Below are 20,321 nucleotides of genomic sequence, written 5' to 3' on the forward strand. Positions count from 1 at the left end.
AATATTTAAAGTGTCTTATTTGCATTTAATTCAGAACCACAAAGTGCACACCATCTCTACACGATGCAGAGTTTTAAATCTTGTGAGCAGTTACAGTAAAAATCCCTTTAATGTCCTTCCTGCTGTTGCCATTTCAAAATAACAGCATGCAGAAGCCAGATGGGGAAAAAACAGGATAGTTTCAACCTTCTGAAGTATTTATATTGACCCAAAACGAGTTCATCTCTGAGTGTTTGTGAATAAAGACACAGGAAGCAGGTTTGGTGGGTCAGCTTGCTACAACTTTAATCCAAACATCGCTCTGCATATTCAATACATCCTCATCATATTCTCTACATAGCTCCCTCTCATATCTCTAAACAGTTTTAACAAAATAAGTCTAGTAGCACATCAGTCGATAACATTTTATCTTACAATTCTCTCTCTGTTCTGTAGTGTTTTTTCTCTTTACACATCAGGAGTATTTGTTCATTGTCTTATTTTAGTTCTTTTTAAACACGGAGACGAAACGGAGTACACGAACGATGACGAACGCTGCTCAAGAGTCCAGACTGTGAACCCACACACACACATCCCTGTCTACCAACACACACACACTTTGAAATGATTCAGTGTCTCTCAAAATATTTCATCAGAGGTCTGACGTCTTGTGTGTCATTAAAAAAATGAATAGATTTTGATATTTGGCCCGTTAAACATTTTTTACAAATTTTCTTGTTCCTCCTTTTAAACTTTGCTCTTCGGGTGTTGTATAGTCGGTTAATCTGAATTCTGGGAAATTCTCAGACATTTAAAGAGCTGTGATTAAGCTGAAAGCCCTGGAAAAAGCAACCTCTGACTGTCAAACCAAGTGTGTGTGTGTATATATCAGGGGAGGTGTGTGTGTGTGTGTCTGCACACATACACAAAGTGTGGTGTTAGTTACATCAGAGGCACTTTGACCCCTTTTCTCTGTGCCCCCAACATGGAGAAAGAAAAAAGTAAACCCAACACAAAATAAATCAGATTTTATTTCAATAATTTGGCTTCAAGTTTCAACTCAGACCCCAGAATTTCCCCAAACAGAAACAAATGAAAATAACCCCAGAGAAAACGCCAAGTTAGACATCCAACATGGCCGACTGAAAGCAGAACAGGGCAGAGCTTCCTGAAATTGCTTCAGCGCGAGAGCTTCCCAGCAGCCTCGGGTTAATCACGATGACATGGTGCACTTCGTCATCATTTGTACTTCGTTTGTGCTCTTAGAGCCAGGATCACCCCGAGTCTATAAACTCAGACCTGCTCAAGCCCGATGTGATGCACGGTCACATGAACTCACATTTAAGGCAGAACACCTGAAGTCACTGAACGAACGTCTATCTGACCAAAAACAGATCTTAAAGCCCAAAGCATTCGAATTACTCTAACTCTAGTGAAACTGAGATGTTAGCAGGAAACCAGAGAACGTTTCTGTTTTTATCATTTTAATTGTAGTAACTGTAGCAATCGGTGGAGCTGAGGGATGTCGCAGCACCGTGGGCCACTTTACTGGTGTGCCCATTCAAGTACTACAACCTTGCCCTAAAATAAACCTCCGCTGTGGTTTAACTACACTTCTAACCTTTAGTTACTGTTTGGAAACAGCTGCTATCAAGGAAGTGCCTTAAATTCTTGTTTCATCTGTTTTGGGCATTTTATCAGGGAAAACTAAAATGAAATGTGTGGTTATTTTGTGTCCTGAAGGAGATTCAAAAAGTATTTATTAGTATAAATCGAAGATGGGTACATCCCCTGGGTGAATTACAGCTGACGTCTGTAAACTGGGATCAAGAAAAAGTGGCTCCTCCTCTAGATCTGCTCTAACACAACGAGCTGGTTTGAAGAATTTAGCAAGTAAATTTAAGCTGAATGTGGAGCTGTGTAAAAGAAAAGCCATCTCTTCTTCAGAAACTCTGTCCTCAGAGGTAAAGGTGAAACAGACAGATTTACCTGTCAGTGACGTTCGAAGCTGCTGGAAAGCGCCGGGTTAGCATTAAGCAGGTTTTTGTGTGTATGTGGAAGCTCCACCTGCTGGAGAACGTTTTGTTACCTGGAAATCAGCAGAGAGACAAAAAAAAAATGGGGAAAGGGGGGGGAAAGAAAAAAAAAAGAAAAAAAAAAAGGAGCCCCCCACCAGAGCTGAGAGAGCGGAGAATAAAAACAACAAAACTCCCCGCCGCAGGAAAAACAACAACAACAAAAACCCAAAACAAAATAATCCAAGAAGCTTCTGAGTCCTCTGTAGAAACCACAACCTTTATATCCCTCTACAATTATGTACAATTAGACTTTATACAAGTAAAGCAGTGACGCTCTCCTCACGGCGCTCCGTGTGTGTGTTCGCTTGTGTTTTGTGTCCTAGGTGGAGCTGCTCTTGGAGAGGTTGGGGTAGAGGACGGCGGCCGTCACGGCGACCATCACTGCGACGACCGGCATCCAGGGGCTCCAGCCGCTCTGTTGGAGAGAGATGAACGAAAAAACACACACGAGACAAAAACAGACGAAGAAACGCGTGAATAAATAAAGTTAGTTTGAACATTACGAGTAAAAGTGGACAGAGGCAAAGACAAAAGAAGAGAAGCCACTTCAGTCCAAAAGATGATATTTCATTTCTTTTTCTCGTGCAAAAATTCATCTGATTGAGGAAAAAAAAGGTTATTTAACGAGAACAACGTAAATGAATCAGTCAAACTGCATGTAAGTGACAAAAATGTCCACCTGAGGCTGGCTCCAATTAAAATGTAAAAATGTAACTTTTATAGCGCCCGCTGCAAAAACATAGGTTTGACCTCTGATAGTTTGCTGCTTCTGACAACTACACAGGATTTTTCAAATAACTGAGGCTGAGATTTTCAAGGCTGTGGCTGCTTTGACCAACAGCGCAGAAACAGGTGGCTGAACTGGACCTCTCAAATACATTTATGCCGTTTCTTAGCTTTTAACATTATTTTTTGGCCTTTTTTTGGCCTTTATTTGATTGGACAGGGAAGATTTTTGACACACAAGTGGGAAGAGAGCAGACGGCCTTCAAACCCAGGCTGCTCAAAAGGGTCAGCTAAACTTCTTCCCCTTCAGAATATTTGTAATGTCATGATCTGAATAATATGGCTAATCAAATTCAGTATTTTATCAATGGATTGCCCACAGAACAATGGGTGACATCACGATGGGTGCGTCCATCTTTTATTTGCAGTCTGTGGAATCAAAACTAGTGTAAACATGTACACTCATTTATTCATGTAGTTCCAAGACAACTAAAACCAGTTAAAAATATCTTTTTATAGTAAAGTTTGTTTCAAAATAAGAGGTGAAAAATGAAAGGAACCTTTTGTCTAATCAATCTGAAACAATAAAAGTCCTATTCACTATAAAACATTGCTAGTTTAAGGGAGAAGCCTTGAGTCTAATTTTGTAGATTTGAATTAAAACAGTGACCTCTGACAGCAGCAGATTTTTTAAAGGAAGCATCACTAGTTTGAGACAGCAGCTCAATGCGAAGACGGGATGCCCGTTGGGACTAAAGCTGCCAGTTCAGCACTGCAAGGTCCTTATAAATGCTGCTCTTTGAACTTGTGGTCAAAGAAAAGCTCTAAGGGGAAAAAAGGCCTTTTCAACTACAATCAGGTTATTAGGTATCTAGAAAAACGAATAATTTTTACAGTAGCCAAATAACCTTCAGGTATTTCAGGATTCATCCTTTATTTTTGGTGAGAAACAACAAAGGTTTTAACTCAAGCAAGTCAACATGCCAAGTACAATTTCCTCATTGATTACGTCCAATAGGGGCTTAACGCAACTTCCCTTTTATGCACCAAATATGTAATTAAGGCCCAAGTGTGTGTTGCTTCAAATTCAAAACAGTTTTTAAATCCCTGCCAAGGACAATCGAGTTTTACTCGAGTTCTCTGCTGGTTTGTGTATGAACGATAAAAGGAAACAAATTTAATCAATATCATCTTTTGGGACTTCAGGACAGGTGGAGAAAACAAGTAAAAAAATAATTAAATAAAAAACATAAATTTAAAAAAAAACAAAAAGCAGCAAAATAAATTAGGTTACCTGAGCAGAACAACAGAAAAGTTACAGAACATTTTCCCCTCAAAGCAAACAACAACTGGGCATACTGGTCAGACGTTCCCGAATAAACAAACAAGCAGCAATCACAACACAAACACGATGGACGTGATGATGGATGCTTCAGAAATAAAGAAAGTAAGAATGGCTGCAGAAAAAGAGACAATAAAAAAACAAACCAGTAACAGATGAAAATAACTGAAGTTAAGCAGCAGCTGGATGCAAGAACACAGAAGAAGAAAAAAGATTAATAAATGAAATTAAAAACAAACCCTGCAAAAAGAAACATGAGAGAACAGCAACATGTAATTAAAGAAAGCTAAAATAAAGCACCGAAAACCTAACGGAGAGGAAGAGGAGAGTGACTGAATGAGGCAGGTGGAAGGAGAGGGTTAGCCTTTAAGATGCGATGGTCAGAGCACGCCTCTTTAAAGGGGAACAGAGTGCAAATAAACAGAAGGGCGACCTTTAGAAGTTTCCACAGATGAATTAAGCTCATCTACATTTCTCACAGACTTTTCTTTGAATTAAAATAAAACTGAAATGTTGTTGAATTCTTCGGGTCGGGGAGAGATAAAGTGACAAATCAAAAGGAGGATCACTGTAATTTATTTAAGATTACTGGGCTGAACATAAACATTAAAACGCTGTGATTAACTTTTTTCCCTTCATTTCTGTCATTTCGCTTCTTCTTAACTTAAAATTTTAACACACTGCTGACTGTGAACGGTCAGGAGTGAGCGGTTCAGCAGTCTGTTTACACAGGAGGCGTTCAGGTGCTGCTTTCAGTGTGGGACAGCCACGTTTTCATATATGATGAAGTAAAGCTGCAGTAAGAAAACGGATGATCTGATATCCTCGTGTCGGTGTTGTTCCCACATCATCATAATAAATATTGTTCCAGGTTCAACATTGCAAGTGACCAGTCACATTGTTGTGACGTCATACTTTTGCAAGCCAAGCCATTCATTCATTTATGGAATTCCAGTGTTGCAAGGACAACATGTATAATGCTTACCGTTTATCAAAGAACCGTATCCTGAAATGCAAAGAATTCAAATTGCTGGATCAGGCGGTGTCTTGCTAGTCAAGTCGATTTTTTTTTAAGGCGGTTTTTCCCAAAGTCGCAAAAGTATGATGTCACAACAATGTGATTGGTCACTTGCAATGTTGAACCTGGGACAACATTTATTATGATGATGTGGGAACAACACCGACACGAGGATATCAGATCGTGCTTAAGAAAACAGCCGCAGGTGCATGTGACGGGTGTTTCACACCAGTGCTGTGTACAGCAGCTGGATTGGTAAACACAGAAACTTATTGTTCCTCTAGTCGTGGCTCTAGTTACTGCTCCTCACAGTAATTCATTCATTTTAATAAGTTTGACAACTGAACTTTGCTTAGGTTAAAAACCGATCTGTGTAATATTGTGACGAGCCATACTCCTGCAGCACAGCCAATAATACGTCACTCCTTTTTGTGTGAAAATCAGGTAAGCGCACGCTTCCTGGTGCAGCTGTTAGCACGCAATGGAGTCTAAAGACTAGAGCAGAGATCACCGGTCCCACTGTACTGTATACATTTTCCCACCAAAATGAAAGCTTTCTTTTTGTTTTGTTTTTAAATGCAAAAAATACATAAATAAAATAATAATTTGGGATTCTTTTTTTTTTCTCCACTGTGTTTTTTGGGATTTTCAATTTAGGTTGCTGACTGACATTACCAGGATGGTCATGGTTTCTTGCCTGATCATTAAACTATCAAAGTAGGCAAAGCTTTGAAGTAGTACAGTGTGCATAGATGTACAGCGGTGACACAAAATTTGCATCCATCATACACATCTAAACACCCTGGAGGCCTTCGGTGCCTTCGATTTCAGCCAGGCTGTTTACATTCCTCTCATCTAGTCAGTGGATTTGGAGACGGGTGGATTATCGGCAGATTGATTTATTTATGCATTTTTTCCAGAAAAATAAAGTCACTACAGCCACATACCTTGTTTCAATTCTCTCAGAAATCATTTGTTTTGATCTTACATGACATACCTTTCTGAGATCACTTTGAGCATGTAAATAACAAAATAAAATAAATAAATAAATGGCTGTGTCCAACTTGGTGAGTCCTGATGTTGCAGCAGCTTAATTAAAGATCTCAGTGCCATCACAGACTGTATCTAAAAGATGGATGCCACCTATGTTTTGTTTTTGTTTGTTTTTTTAAAGTCTATTTTTTCTGCAGTTCTTTGCTTTGTTTCAATCCATGCTCGATCATCATTGTAAGAAAATTACAGTAAAGTTGAATCAGCTTATCTGGACGTTGCATTTTCATTGGGAGAACCATTTTGTCACTCATCCAAGTGACTTTCAGTCTCAGCTGATTTTCCCAACCTTAAACTAACCAGTAACAGTAAATTTCCATAATGACTGAATCTAGTATCATTGCTTCAGTAAAAACCTTTAATGACTCCTTATATGTCAGCCGTATCAAAACCGCTAAGAAGCATTTCATTAAAACGCAGCGTTTCTGTGGCTTTCAAACCTCAAAACACACTACACTAAAGATCAGTCAACCACAAGGATGTGTTTCCCCCGCCACAAACACAGTAATATAGTGTACACAGACGGTGGCTGTAGCTTTAAGTCATCTGCTAATCGGAAGGTTGTGGTTTGATCCCTAGCTTTTATAGTCTGCATTCCAAATAACCTTGGGCAACATACTACCTCAAGTCGCTAAGAGTATGAATGTGTGTGAACGTTAAATAGAGAGCACTTACATAGAAAAACATATATAAAAAAAAAGGTGCTTGCATGAATGAGGCAAGTTGTGCGAAGCGCTTTGAGTGCTCAGAGTGGAAAAGTGCTATATACCATCTATAGACTGTCGTGATTTTATACATCGGGAAAACCAAACAACCTCTGGCTAAGCAGATGGGACAACACAGAAGAGCTACTTCATCAGGCCAGGACTCTACAGTCTATTTATACCTACAGTCCAATGGCCACTCTTTCAATGAGGATGTGCACATGCGGGACAGGGAGGAACGCTGAGGTTTGAGTGGTGGGAAAAGAGGACATTTTTTGGTGATCTAAAAAAAGTGATTGCAGCCACTCCAACCACAGCTGGAGTACCATTCAGAATGGCACTCATGGCCATTGATCAATTAACTGAACTCGCAGCTGGTTGTTAGTCAGTGGTGCTAGTTTTGGTCATTATCCAAATGTACTGTTTATAAGGTTGGGTAAAGCTACAGTTAACAGAGAGTGAAGAAATCCTCCGATTTAGTGAAAAAATATTTCTCACTCTGAAAACACAACGTCCAGATGAACAGATTTAAGGAGTCACCTTGTGTCGAACCTACACGCGTCGAGCGAGGGTTGGTGTGATGGAAAAACTGAGGGGCACTGCAAGCTCACATGTCAGTTACAGAGTAGACACGCCCTGTTTTATAACACCCTTTTGACTCCAATTGTACCATCATTTATAAAATAAACATGGTGTTCCATTTAATAATGTGTTTACTGAGGTAGATCAAGTGAGCTGAAGGGTGATTTCTTCTAGACACCCGGGCATCCCTTTACAGCCAAAGGAGTCTCCCCCTGCTGGTCATTAGAAAGAGTACAGGTTCATTGCACTTCCATACTGTATTTAAAGACCTGGAAGCTAGGTGCCTCTTTTATGTCAAGTCTACAATAAGAAGCCTTGTCTACCCGTTTTTTTCCCTGCTACGATAGGTCAAACACCGCTGCTGTGAAGAGCATGAAGCATATGTACAAGGCTCCCTTTAAATGGAGGGTCTGTGGGTGGAGGGAGCCCCAAGAGCGTGTTAATGTTAGCTGCAGCAGAACAGAAGCAGAAGTGAGACTGACTGGCAGACGAACAGGCAGACTGACAGCCATGCAGTTAGTGGTTCTCATATCAGAAGACGAGGGACCAGACGCCGTGATGATGATGATGATGATGGCTAAGATGATCCTTAGTCTTAAATGGAAGTTTAGGAGGTGAAGAGAGCGATCTGGTGATCAGAATTCAGAGTTCAACAGCTGGGTTACCTTTATGTATCATCACCCTGCACCGCAACACATCATCATCCTGAGCTGTTAGCATTCAAATGGTGAAAGATGTAGTTTAGGAATATTTGGATGCTTGCCAGTAATAACCTGCTCCTTACACTTACATTCCCTCCTTATTTAGGTTAATTTGTGACTGAATTTATGAGCATTAAAAAAAAAGTGTGGACATATGGGGAAAAAAAGGGAATGCACTTCTGGTAGCTTGTTTGGAAGGAGAGACTGACCTACAAATTTGCCTCATATCAGGTACAGAAAGTGTTCCAACTTTTTGTTTATGAGGGGCTGCCAAACAAAAAACAATTGAATTAAAGTGGGCGGAGCTAAAACAGCAGGATTCACACTTAGGTTCTGCATTAAGGCCCAGTATAAGAAAATCATGAGTCATGCAATGCTTCTCTATTAGACTTAAAGAATTGTAATAATATATTTATGTGTTGGACACGTTTACAGGAGCTTTCACTTTCAACAGCAATGCCTGTAGTTCTTATTTTCAAAAATAATCAGCTCTCACGGCGGAAACCTGTGTTGAGCTCAGAGGGAGATTTCTTTTCCATTTCAGCACGTCAGTTTTCCAGCTGAAACTCATGACCCTGAATTCATCACAGATCAGAACGACCCTTTCGCCTCTGACACCTTCCAGTGATGACAAACAGATAGACGCATCAGAGACAGACAGACAGACAGGACGGCAGAGAGATAGACTGATGTCATGTCGGTGTGTACCTTTCTACCACAACTGGCCGAAACACCAGTAGAGCAGAGCCAGGACAAGGCCCATGAATATGGCTTGGACAGGCTGCAATATGGATGGCTAAAAGGGAGAGGGGTTGGAGGGGGAGAGTGGATAAGAAGAAATCAGCCAGCAAATCAACCAAAACCAACATGGAGGATGGAGCAGCTACAGCGAGGGGGGAGGGAAGAAAGGGAGAGAGGGGGTTTGGGTTTGTATCCAATCAGCCGTTTTCTACAAAGCAGCACCAACATTTCTACACATTCAGCAGCCACATTCACAATCACCACGGAGGAACAGCCATCCGTCACCAGGCTCTTTTAAAACAGCAACACTTTTCTGCAGCAGGAACAGATCTCCTCCAGCTGCCGTCTGTCAGCTGGTTTCAATCTGATCTTTACAGCACGACGGACACCGGTTCATACAAAGAAGCCTAACAGAAATGCACTGAGTGAAGAGAGGGTAACTCTAGTTTTTTTATAATCAGGTTCTTATTTGCTCCATTGCTATCAGTGCTAATTAATGCAAACAGTGGTTAATGAGATCTGGGAACACAGTGAAATGAGATACAAATACTTTTGTCTAGAAAATCTTTTGTAACCCTGATGGACATTTCCAAAAACACTTTTAGCTCACATCAGTGCCATTCATCTTTCCTTCCAAATAAATCAATCAAATCTGGAGTTTTGTTTTAATCTGCCTAGTTGAATAAAAAATGATTTCTATCTGGAGATATCTCAAATGAAACTTCACTCATCCTGCATTTTAGTCTCCACAAAAGAATTAAACTGGTCTTGGACAAGCCCCCAATTATGTTACAACCCAGTTTATAAGCATCATTAGATCAATAGTTAACCTAATTTAGGATGGCAAGGTCCAGCAAAAAGTAGTGGAAGACCTTCCAAACCAATCGTCACATTCCATTATCCACACTGTATCAGCTACAGACCACTAGCAGTTTAGTCCATGCAACACCCAAAGACGATGCACTGTGAGGATAATGAGAATTGGAGAAGACCATGAAAGAAAAGTGGGACAGGAGAGAATCAGTTCACTTAACATACAGCAATGGTGGATTTATTTATTTATTTTTTTATAATAGATATCAATTGTAGACTTTGTATCAAAAAATACATAAAATAAAAAAACAGAAACAATGAGACTTTCTAGTGTGGCCTTCGTGTTCCCAGATCTCAGATATTGCAACATTATTATTACCAAAAAAACTAAAGAGGCAAAATTACAAGGTTGTAATGAAGAGAAATTGGCCTTTAGATATATCGTGTTTTAAGAGCTGAGGGAGGAGGAAAGGAAGAAAAGAAGGGGGGTGGGGGTACAGAGTAGGCTGCTCCGCCTCACTGATTTTCTGATTAATGTTTCCAAGAGTTTTTATCCATCAGCTTATTTATCAGAACAGGATATAAACCAGGAGAGACGGTGAGGTCACATGTCACCTTGGCTAGAGGAGTCAGTTTAAAAAAACAAAACAAAAAAACACAACTGCTTTGAATGTGTTCACAGAGCTGCATGAATTCAGTTAAAAATCACAATTTAAATGTTATTTTGTTACCTCACCAGTTATTATTTGGCATTATGAGCATTTCTACTTTCAACAAAGATGTTATTGGCCATTAGACAACACTAACGCTGTGTGACATTTCTCACAGGTCAGGATAAAAATGCAGCTTCACCTGCATAAAAAGCAACCTTAAAGCAAAAATAAATTATGGTAAAACTTAAAGCTGAGCAAACATAGATTACAAAAAAACAGTCCAAGCACAAGTCTGTGTTTTTTATCATAAAGGAACAAAGAGTGTTGGTGTGGGCACTCACAGAGCTGGACTTGTCCTGCAGCAGCTTGAGGCTGCTCCTGCACTGCTCCAGCTCCTGGTGGATGTTCAGCTTCTCCTGCTCTGTTCTCTCATAACGCTGACGGAGATCAGATAGCTGGGACTGTGTGTCTTCATACTGCACAGACAGACAGACAGACAGACAGACACACACACACACAGGCCACTGTTATTTCTATGACCACTGTCATTTCTATGTCCATTTGCATAAAGGGTTCACTTCCAAGTAAAGTTAACCTCTTTGGGATATCCCTTTCTCCTTGTGACATCATACAGATCCAAGAATAGAAAAAAACTGCCAGAAAAGAATAACAGGCCCCTTTAAAACTGATGGAGAATCCACCAAGTGCCACATTTACAAAAGCTCACTAGCTGCTGTTACCAATAACTCAGTCGACAAACACTGGACTTTTTATACAACTATCTGACAAACACTATTGACCTGCTGAGTTATTATCATTTTGCTAATGCATTTTAGTAATGCCGAGATTGATGTTTTTCCTTCATTTTTTACAACTTTCAATTACCCAAAGCAAACATATAATCAATAAATCACCAACTTGTCAATTAATGTCACTTGATGTGCTCCACTGAACAGATACTGACTGCAGCTTGCTTGTGTAGCTGTTTGTCTATCTTAAAGTTCTTTTTAGCTGAAACCTTTTTGGGGGGTTTAAATAAAAGAGCTCAAAAATTCATTCAGGCTGCTGCTTGTATGCATTTCCCCCACTGTGGAGATTTTGGTACATTTTATTTTATTTCTCTGAGAACCCCAGTGTGGTTTCCTCTCTTTATTCACATCTGCCTTAGGCATCTGCTCAACCACCTTCACTCATGCTGACTTAAGTCTCTCTGGATTTATCAAAAGACTCATTGATCCATTTCCAACTTTTGTTTTTCATCTCTTCCATTTGTTCTGTTGTTTCTCACCTGGCGTTTTCTGTGTTTTATTTTTATTTTTCTTAAATCCCATTCTGTGTGCGTACCTCTTTCTGCAGTGTGTGTGTGTGGGCCTGGGCCTGGTCCAGCTGGCTCTTTAGCCTGCTCGCGTCCTGCAGGTGCTGATTCTCCAGAGAACCCAGTTTGTCCTGCAAAACCTCCTCCCTCTTCTCCAGAGACTCCAGACTGCTGCTGAGGACCAGACTCTTCTCCCTGGTGCTGCAAACACACCAAATCACACCTCGACTCAGTAATCACTCCACTACGTTTCTCAACAATGTTAGAAACTCTCGAAGGATTTGCGATGCTGTGACCTTATTGAAGACTTATGAGACTCATTTCAGGCTCGGTTTTTTTTTTTTTACTGTACTCTGGAGTCATTTATACTTGCCTTGGCGCAGGCCCTCAATTTATCCGGTCTGAAACAAGCTGTTTTAGCTTCTCTCTATTTAGACCAGCTTTTTTCCCCCATAATTGGCTGTGTCTTATAGACAAATGATTTAAACACCCTTTGCGGGGCTTCTGTGGTCACAATTAAAGCTGTGATTTTATTAGTATCATGTAGATCCAATGGTAGTAAAAAAGTGCACCTCTGTAGGAATACTGAGAGAGATTACTTTGTACTCTGTCCAGACGCCATTATAAAACAAAAAATATATAAATCATTGTGTGTAACTGGGATACCTTACACATGATGTACAACATTTTAAAAAATAATTTTAGCAAAAAAAGGCACAAACATTGCATTTCCCTTTTTTATTATGAAGAGCGAGACTTAATGTTAACAAATAGTCGTGTCTTCTCAATAGTCATGTGTTCACCATCACTGCTGGTAAACAGATGAGTGCCTGGTTCATACAAATGACCAAACTGTATGCTTTCTCTGTGTCTGGCTTCCTGTCCTGCTTATCTGCACTATGCAGCTTGGTGCACCATCCATCAAAAATAGACTAGGGGTATGTTTTTGGCCAAGTCCTCAGTGTGTCTCGGCACTGACTGACCTCATCCATCTTACAAATGCATTATGATATGGAAAATTATGTGCTGACGGGAATTCTTTTATTGACAGCGAAGATTTTGATCTGATAGAACATTTTACTGGAATTTATACTGGTAAATTCCTTTTGACGTAGCTCTCCAATATAATTTTCTGCTTATAGAGCTACATGCAACATAAACTGGAACATGGAGTTTATACATGTGTTTATAGTTTTGAAAACCTTCTGTCCAACATGTGGATCAAATCCTTCGACTGGTACTGTAAACAGTGATTTCTGTATTTAGCTTGTTTATGTAAATGCTGCAACAAAATGTCACAACATTAAAAAACACTCTGACTTGTTTCCATAAATGTCATCAGAAAGAGTTCAAATGCAGAAATTGATCCACAAACAGCAAAATCAAACTTTGGAAATGCTGACAACTCTCATTAGTGAGATCTCTTTAAGGTGGTTTTCAGTCTTCTCCTGGGATTTGATAACTTTAAAACACAGGAGAAAAAAAATGCTTGATTACTTCTGAGTGCAACTGTAGTTAAAATATATGTCGAGCTTGCAATTACAAACATAACTACACTAGACCTTAATAAAAAAGTAAGCCAACAAAGTAGTCCCAAATACTGCAGTTCCTCTAACAGCCACTTGAGGCTGGTTCCAAAAGGGATTTCCAACTTTAGAGCAGAAATAAACCTGTTTACAGGCTGGTACAAAACATGGTTCTGACTCTACAGGTCATTTATCTTCCATAACAACTAAATAAATCTAAATAAATTCCTTTTTAAACTTTAAAGTTACAGTGTGTAAGATTTCAAAGCTAGTTGTCCATAGATTTCAGTCAGTTCAAATTGTTTGCTTACTCCTCCCAAATCAACCGGATCATTCCTGCTGAGGTGGCTGTTGTAGGAATAATGTGATTCATTCAGTCAAAAGATCAAAAAACATTTATATTAGATTAGCCCATAATGGATGTTTACTGTTTGTTTACAAGAAAACGTTTTTTGTACATTCGACCTGAACTTTTTTGAATAATATCAACAACAGTAATAAACCAGGAAATACAAAACAGATGGGTGTGTAACTATCTTGCAGTATCCTATTTTTTTATCCTTTGAATTACCTCAAAAGCTCTGACCACCTTTCATCTGTAGTGAGTGTACTCAGACAGCAAAGTGACTCCGAACTGGATCCAGCTTGGAGGTTTTTGCTATCTGGGTAGGCTGTCAGTTCACTGTTTACCTCAGCTGTCAATATGCCGGATAAGAATCGTCCATGTCCAAAGTGCATTCATCTCTTTGTAGAAAGTCAAAAGATGTGTACAGTTTATTGTAAACTCGTAAAAAAAAAAAAATGTAGCTGAAGCACAGATAAAATCCTGCTGAGGACGTGGTTGTGGTGAGAACATGCAGCAGTGTTTTCTCTCAGTGGAGAACAAATCTGGCAGATAGTCTCAGTGAGCTGTCAGTCAGCTGTCATCTCCTCGTCTTTCTCTGCCTGAATCAGCTGGACACCATGTTTCCTTCTGTCAGTCTCGCCCTCAGCCTGCCCTTTAATGCTGAATCCAAACTCTGAACCTGATCTGTCGACTTGGCACTGCTCCCGAGAGCCGTCCTGGGCCAGAATTCATCAACTCGATCACGCCTGTCAAAAGACTTTAACGTCCACCTAACAAAGTTTGATATGTTCCAGGTTTCGAGACTCTCAGCTTGAGATCCAGTTAAGAGAATATAAGTTTCAAAGTGGTGTTTATTTAGTAACGCTATATTCAAAATGGTTTATAGCTGTGTGGATCTTTTTTTGACAAATAATTAAATGTGATCTTGTATAATTCTGACAGCACTGCAGTATAGTAAAATAAATAAAATAAAATAAAACAGTGGATTCAGATAAAAAAATTTAAAGCAATGTGTGTGTACCTGCTCAGCTCAGCCTCCAGGCGGTGCAGTTTTTCTGTGAGTGTTTTCCTCTCAGCTCTCAGGCCATCACAGTCCTGCTGCAAACACGTACACCGCTGGTGCAATGCAGTGCACTCCACTGTGGCAGCGAGACAGAGGATGCACAGTTATGATTAGTAGTGATTCAAAGACATGAACAGACAGCCTCAGACAAACATGCAGGCAGTGCTCACCCTGCAGCTCGCTGGCAGCAGTCTGCTGCTGTTCCTGCTGCGTGAAGGCCTCCTGCAGCCGGGCGATCTCCTCCTCGTATTTGGCGGCTGTGTTCCTCCAGTGCTCTAGCTCGGAGCGCACACTGACCAGGTCTGCCTGCAGGACAGTGATCTCACGCTCCCGCTCTGCCGTGGCCGCCTCCATAGCGTGTCGCAGGACAAGAATCTGAGAGCAAAAACACAATCGGTGGTTCGGTCACTTTCTCATGAGACTACAATTTGGTGCAAACTGACAAACAGGGAGGCTTTTTGCATAACGAAGAATGAGTGACAGAGACTCCAGGGTTCCTGACTCATTTAAACAAACAAACAAATCCTTATAATGTTTTTTATAAACTTAGAAAGGACTATGAGCGAACAATGTCACATTGTTTACTATTTGTCATTTTTAAAACAAGAATGTCTAGTTACAATTTCATTTTTATTAGTTTCAATGTTTGTTATTATTACAATGATTTCAAAAGAAAATATTTTTAAAAATATTTCCACAGGCAAGATGTAAGATGTAGGGGTGCAACGATACTTGTATCGATATTGAACAATACAAATTTTTTATTTCTTTTATCAACTTTTCTTCTGACGATGCTGTCTGTGTTGAGCGCTCAGTGGATCTGCGTTCGACTACTCTGCCTAGGCTGCACTGTCGAGCGCAGATCCACTGAGCGCAGCACAAGCTAGCAAGACAAAAATTAAGCTCGTTGCAACATGGCAAATTGAACCTCCCCCACCCTCATTCAGATCTGGTGTTTGGAACTATTTTGGTCTTCATGTGACGTATGACCCTGATGGTAAGCGAGTCATGGACAAAAGTAAAACAGTATGTTGGATGTGCCACGCAATGCTCAATTACATTGGTGGGAACTAGTGCGTTAGCGCAGTTAGCTTGTTAACGTGTTGACGCCGTCCAGCCCCATGAACGGGGCGATCTGCGGTAACTTGTTAACGGAGATTTGCTGCGTTATGGCGTTAATGTCATTTTAACGAGATTAACACTGACAGCACTAGTGGGAACACAACGAATATGACTGCACATTTACACCGACATCATCCTAGTGCAAATTGGAAGCAGACAAAAACAACAAGCACGCATGCTACAAACTTTACCCGAGTCATTTAGACAGCCGTTAGCACCTTATGGGGACCTGATATGTTTAATATGCTGCTGAGAATATACCCCGGAAGAAGAGTATAGTATAGCTTTTATTTTGGAAAGAGCCATTTCTCTGTAATAAACTCTCTTTTCCAAAGATGAGTGATTCCTCAATCAGATAGATTTTTTTTAAATTATTTTGTTGTTTCAGCATTAAATTTAAAAACTGTACTTTTGAGTTAAAATATATATTTATAATTTCAATAAATGACAAATTAAAAAAAAAATTTGTATCGGAGTGTGACACCAAAGTATTGAACTGAACAGTGAATTTTGTGTATCGTTGCACCCCTAGTAAGATGCACTAAAACCTCCTGAGGACTTGTGTGTTAAAAAAATGTAACCAGACTGAGTAAACCCAAAGACATTCCCTGAATATTTTTAATTGCACACAATGTTGTTTCAGTTTGTTGTCTTATTTCAGTTAATTAAAATTTTCCCTTTTATTAGTTTTAGTTCAGTTTTTTTAGTTAGTTTTTTTTTAAGCTGTTATTAGCAATTTCAACTTTTAAAGGGTTATTAATGACCCACTCAAACCCTGGAGTCCATGAAGAGTCTGACATGTTACACATTAGCCAAGAGAGGTTTCAAGACAGAATGGAAGAGAAGTAAGGAAGAGTTATGATGAAGAACTGGAAGCAACAGTAGGTGAAGAGGTACCTCCTCCTGGGCAGAGTAAAGCTCCTCTCTGGTGCTACAGATGGTGCTCTCCCTCTGCTCCCTCAGTGCCTCCATGTCAGCCTGAAGCTTCCCAAGCTGAGCTAAAAACACACAAGCACATAGGAAGTGAGATGTGGCAGCTAAATACTTATTGATACAAATCTATAGTACATATTTTTCTCTGTATTCACTCACTCTGCAAGAACTGGATCTGTTTGGTCGACTCCTCAGTCAGCTGAGAGTTACTCCTCCTCTCCTCCTCCAACAGAGCTGCACACCAAGAGTCACACAGTCATTATGTTTATACCACTGTTCTTTTATATTTTCATGCAACGTATAATTGAAGCGATGCAGGGCAAGAACTGTAATCTCACAAACTCAACAATACTGTAGTAAAAATGTATGAGGTAAACTTTAATTCAAACAAAGTTTGCGAGCTATTAATTATAATTAAAATTCTAATTATAAAATATAATCCACAGCATTGTGAGAACACTGTTACCTTGTAGCTCTAGACATTTCTGCTTGCCGGTGTTGGCTAATTCTTGGGCCTCCAGAAGCTCTCTGTGGAGATGGTGGATGACCTGCTCCGTGTCTCCAGGCTCTAGACCGGCCCGATGTAGCTCATCTAACCACAGACACATACAAAATGTTAAGTACATTATTTATTATTATTATTATTATTATTATTATTCAATGACAAAGTCAGGGTCTACAAATTATCTGTATTTTTATTCAAAAAACAGGAACTTTCCAGACTTAACTTCTTCACTGTTCAATAAATACATATATGAATAAATGACTGAGCACAGTGTGGATATCAACTTACTGAACATAACTGACTGGACTATTTTATTCAGTCAGTCAGGAGTGTAGTGGGTGGGGGCGGTGGGGGGTGTCCAGCTGACTAGATAGTAGCTAGTAGATATTTTATTGAAAAGACGGATGAAGTTGCTATGACGTCCTGGTTCAGTTATTCAGATTTACATGTGTATATTAGACATAAGTAAATGCAATCCCAGCTTTAAAAAATGCGCTTATTTAAAATATCGCCTGAGACCACAAACTGCAGGAAATAGTTTACTGAGGTCACAGGTCATGGCAATGAGGCCTTTTTCCCCCACTCATATTTAATACACCTAGACTTCTTATTGCACCCAAAGGCACCCCCTGCTGGCCATTAGCAGGGGTGAGAGTTTAAGGCACTTCAGGCTTCGCTTCATCTGCCTTTTATACAGTCTGTAGACACAAACTCTAAAATGGAAAAAACACCAGGCCCTTCAGGGACCAGCACAGCTGAACATCTTCCTAATGGTCAGTTAAATACAATAATCAAACTGGGCGGCCCGGTGTTTTGGGGTTTATGATCACAGGTGCACGGCCACAGTTACCTTTGAGCAGAGCTACTCTGTTCTGGGGTTCATTCAGCTCTTGGTCGTTCATGTTTCCATCTGAAACACACAAAAACGCGTAAAACTCCTGTGGCTGCTTTAGGATCTATACTCCAGCAGTTTCAAGGAGAATCAGATACTGACATAATAAACTGCTAGAGAGAACAAGCGATTTTAAAAGATACATAACACAAATCTCTTTCAGGCAACTCATTTATGACCCTCAGGAAAAAATCTAAACATTCTCAGTAATTTGTAAAGCTACTCTATGATTAATTAAAGATTGAAGAGCAGACAGTGTGAGACAGAACAGCTAAACTTTAAACAGATGTCAACGCTATTCGAAATTAGGTGGAAAAGAAAAACCTTTCCAGTAAAACTGAGAAAACACAAGACAAATTTTGGAATTGCCAAAATTAGACTTAAACCGATGAGCAAGAATGTATGGGTGTTTTCACTGACCTGACGTGTCGTCACTGCTGCGGTCTTTGCTGGGACTCAGAGTGTCGGACATGTCTGACTCTTTGGCATCCATCTGATTCCCTGTGGACGTACACACGAAAACAAACATGCACATCAGCCAGGACTAACTAAAAAACTACAGTGTAATCACTTGACAGTCAACATTTACTCGTGCCATCAAATTCAAAACCAATAAATTACTTTAATCAGCTGGAACACATGCACAGTGTTCAGGTAGATTTATACTTCTACTTAAATCAAATGTAATTTTGGGATCATTAAAACTGAACATTTAAAAAAAATAAAACAATATCATAAAACCTAATTTCTAACTCTGGTGTGTTCTCTACCTTTGAGTCGATCAGGGCTGGTCAGGATGTCATCTCCCGCCGTCTGGTTGTTCTGTAAGTGGGCGTCCATCACTTCAACAGAAACATCAGGGTGAAAATTTCAGTTCAGGTTTTAAAAAACAGCAATCCATTTAGCTTGCTTTTGTTCATGGATGAATCTATATCAGGACTCAAAAAACAAAAGAAATCCAAAAGAAACTGAGTTATTAACTTACCATCAAAGTTGGCCAGTTTGTGGAGTGAATCACTGACGGTCTTCTTTAGCTCTATGACAGCTGCAGAGAGAGAAAAAAACAGAAAACCAGAAGGAATCAGTTTAAAAAAGTCAGAAAATAAAATCTGACTGCCACCATTATCAGCTGGATTAGCAGTTGGTTAGTAAAAGTGTTAGTATACAAATTCAGAAAAAGTAATGTTTTATTTCAAACTTCTCAAACTGAACAGCTGAATCAGAGATGAATCATTTTAACACAATTATCAGACGACAGGAAAAAACGTGTAAAACACTGAACCAGCTGACAGCTTGAAGTAATTAATCACTACTGCAGTGACATCTCACTTATGTATCCTTACATTCAGTATGATAAATCCAATGACATTTTTGTACAGCAAAAACTAACTGAATTCAAATGTGGAAATAAAGTTAATAAAAAATAAATACTTAATGCAATCGAGACCCTTGAAAAAGCCAAACTACGTTTACCAGCTGTTATTAGCTGTTCACACAATAAATGTGAAATTAAACTACAAAATTAACACAGCTCACTTCAATCAATTCCAAATGACCTTAAAACTAAAGCTTCATCTAAAGCAGTGGTTCTTAACCTTGTTGGCGGTACCGAACCCCACCAGTTTCATATGCGCATTCACTGAACCCCTCTTTAGTGAAAAATAAAATATGATTTTTTTCAAATTCAAGACATAGATATGTTTTTTATTGGTGCACAAAATGAGCGGTGCATGTCACGGTGGAGGCTCTGCCGAACCCCTGAGACCGACTCACCGAACCCCTAGGGTTCGATCGAACCCAGGTTAAGAACCACTGATCTAAAGTCCTAATCTCCATCTGTGCATTATAAACCACACCAGAATGTGGCTGACAGCTGACAGTAAATGTAATCAACCGACAAGGTACAGCAGCAATAAAAATTCCACAGTGGATGATGTTTCCTCAAATGTTTTCTCACACTTGCTACTCAATCTGTTTCTGGTATGAGTGAAGACATGGTCAATGTGTAAAAAGGTAAAAATTCCAAAGTTATGTGAATTGAAGAAACTAGAAGAGAAGGAAGACGAGGGGGGAAAAAAATAGAAGGGAGCAAAAAAAAATCTGTTTCACGTTAGTGAAAAGTCATAAAAGCAGCATGCAGGAAAAAACACTGCTCCAGGAGAAGAAGAATAAAAGATGCCATAAGGAAATCAAAGCAAACAATATATATGTGTGGGCTTTTTTTAAAAAAAG

The 20,321-nt window shown here is 39.6% G+C and overlaps 1 protein-coding gene across 10 annotated transcripts in view; it reads right to left on the minus strand.

The window, feature by feature from the left end:
- Positions 1 to 259: 259 nt before the first annotated feature.
- Positions 260 to 20,321, minus strand: part of slmapa (sarcolemma associated protein a) — an 83,833-nt gene continuing 63,771 nt past the window's right edge. For 6 of the 10 annotated variants that reach the window (XM_026167373.2, XM_026167371.2, XM_026167378.2 and 3 more), the window contains 12 exons: positions 19,075 to 19,134; positions 18,860 to 18,931; positions 18,510 to 18,590; positions 18,048 to 18,107; positions 17,159 to 17,284; positions 16,852 to 16,926; positions 16,657 to 16,757; positions 14,808 to 15,012; positions 14,596 to 14,713; positions 11,732 to 11,903; positions 10,729 to 10,863; positions 260 to 2,472 (listed from right to left, as the gene is read on the minus strand). In XM_026167373.2, the coding sequence (XP_026023158.1) occupies positions 2,377 to 2,472; positions 10,729 to 10,863; positions 11,732 to 11,903; positions 14,596 to 14,713; positions 14,808 to 15,012; positions 16,657 to 16,757; positions 16,852 to 16,926; positions 17,159 to 17,284; positions 18,048 to 18,107; positions 18,510 to 18,590; positions 18,860 to 18,931; positions 19,075 to 19,134 (1,301 nt within the window). In that variant the 3' untranslated portion in view covers positions 260 to 2,376. Of the gene's footprint in view, positions 2,473 to 4,271; positions 4,308 to 8,888; positions 8,977 to 10,728; positions 10,864 to 11,731; positions 11,904 to 14,595; positions 14,714 to 14,807; positions 15,013 to 16,656; positions 16,758 to 16,851; positions 16,927 to 17,158; positions 17,285 to 18,047; positions 18,108 to 18,509; positions 18,591 to 18,859; positions 18,932 to 19,074; positions 19,135 to 20,321 lie in introns of all 10 variants that reach the window. The other 4 variants (XM_026167372.2, XM_026167377.2, XM_080301220.1 and 1 more) reach the window with 2 other exon arrangements.

This window comes from Astatotilapia calliptera, chromosome 5, assembly GCF_964374335.1.
Source record: "Astatotilapia calliptera chromosome 5, fAstCal68.1, whole genome shotgun sequence".
In the NCBI taxonomy this organism is placed as follows: Eukaryota; Metazoa; Chordata; class Actinopteri; order Cichliformes; family Cichlidae; genus Astatotilapia; species Astatotilapia calliptera.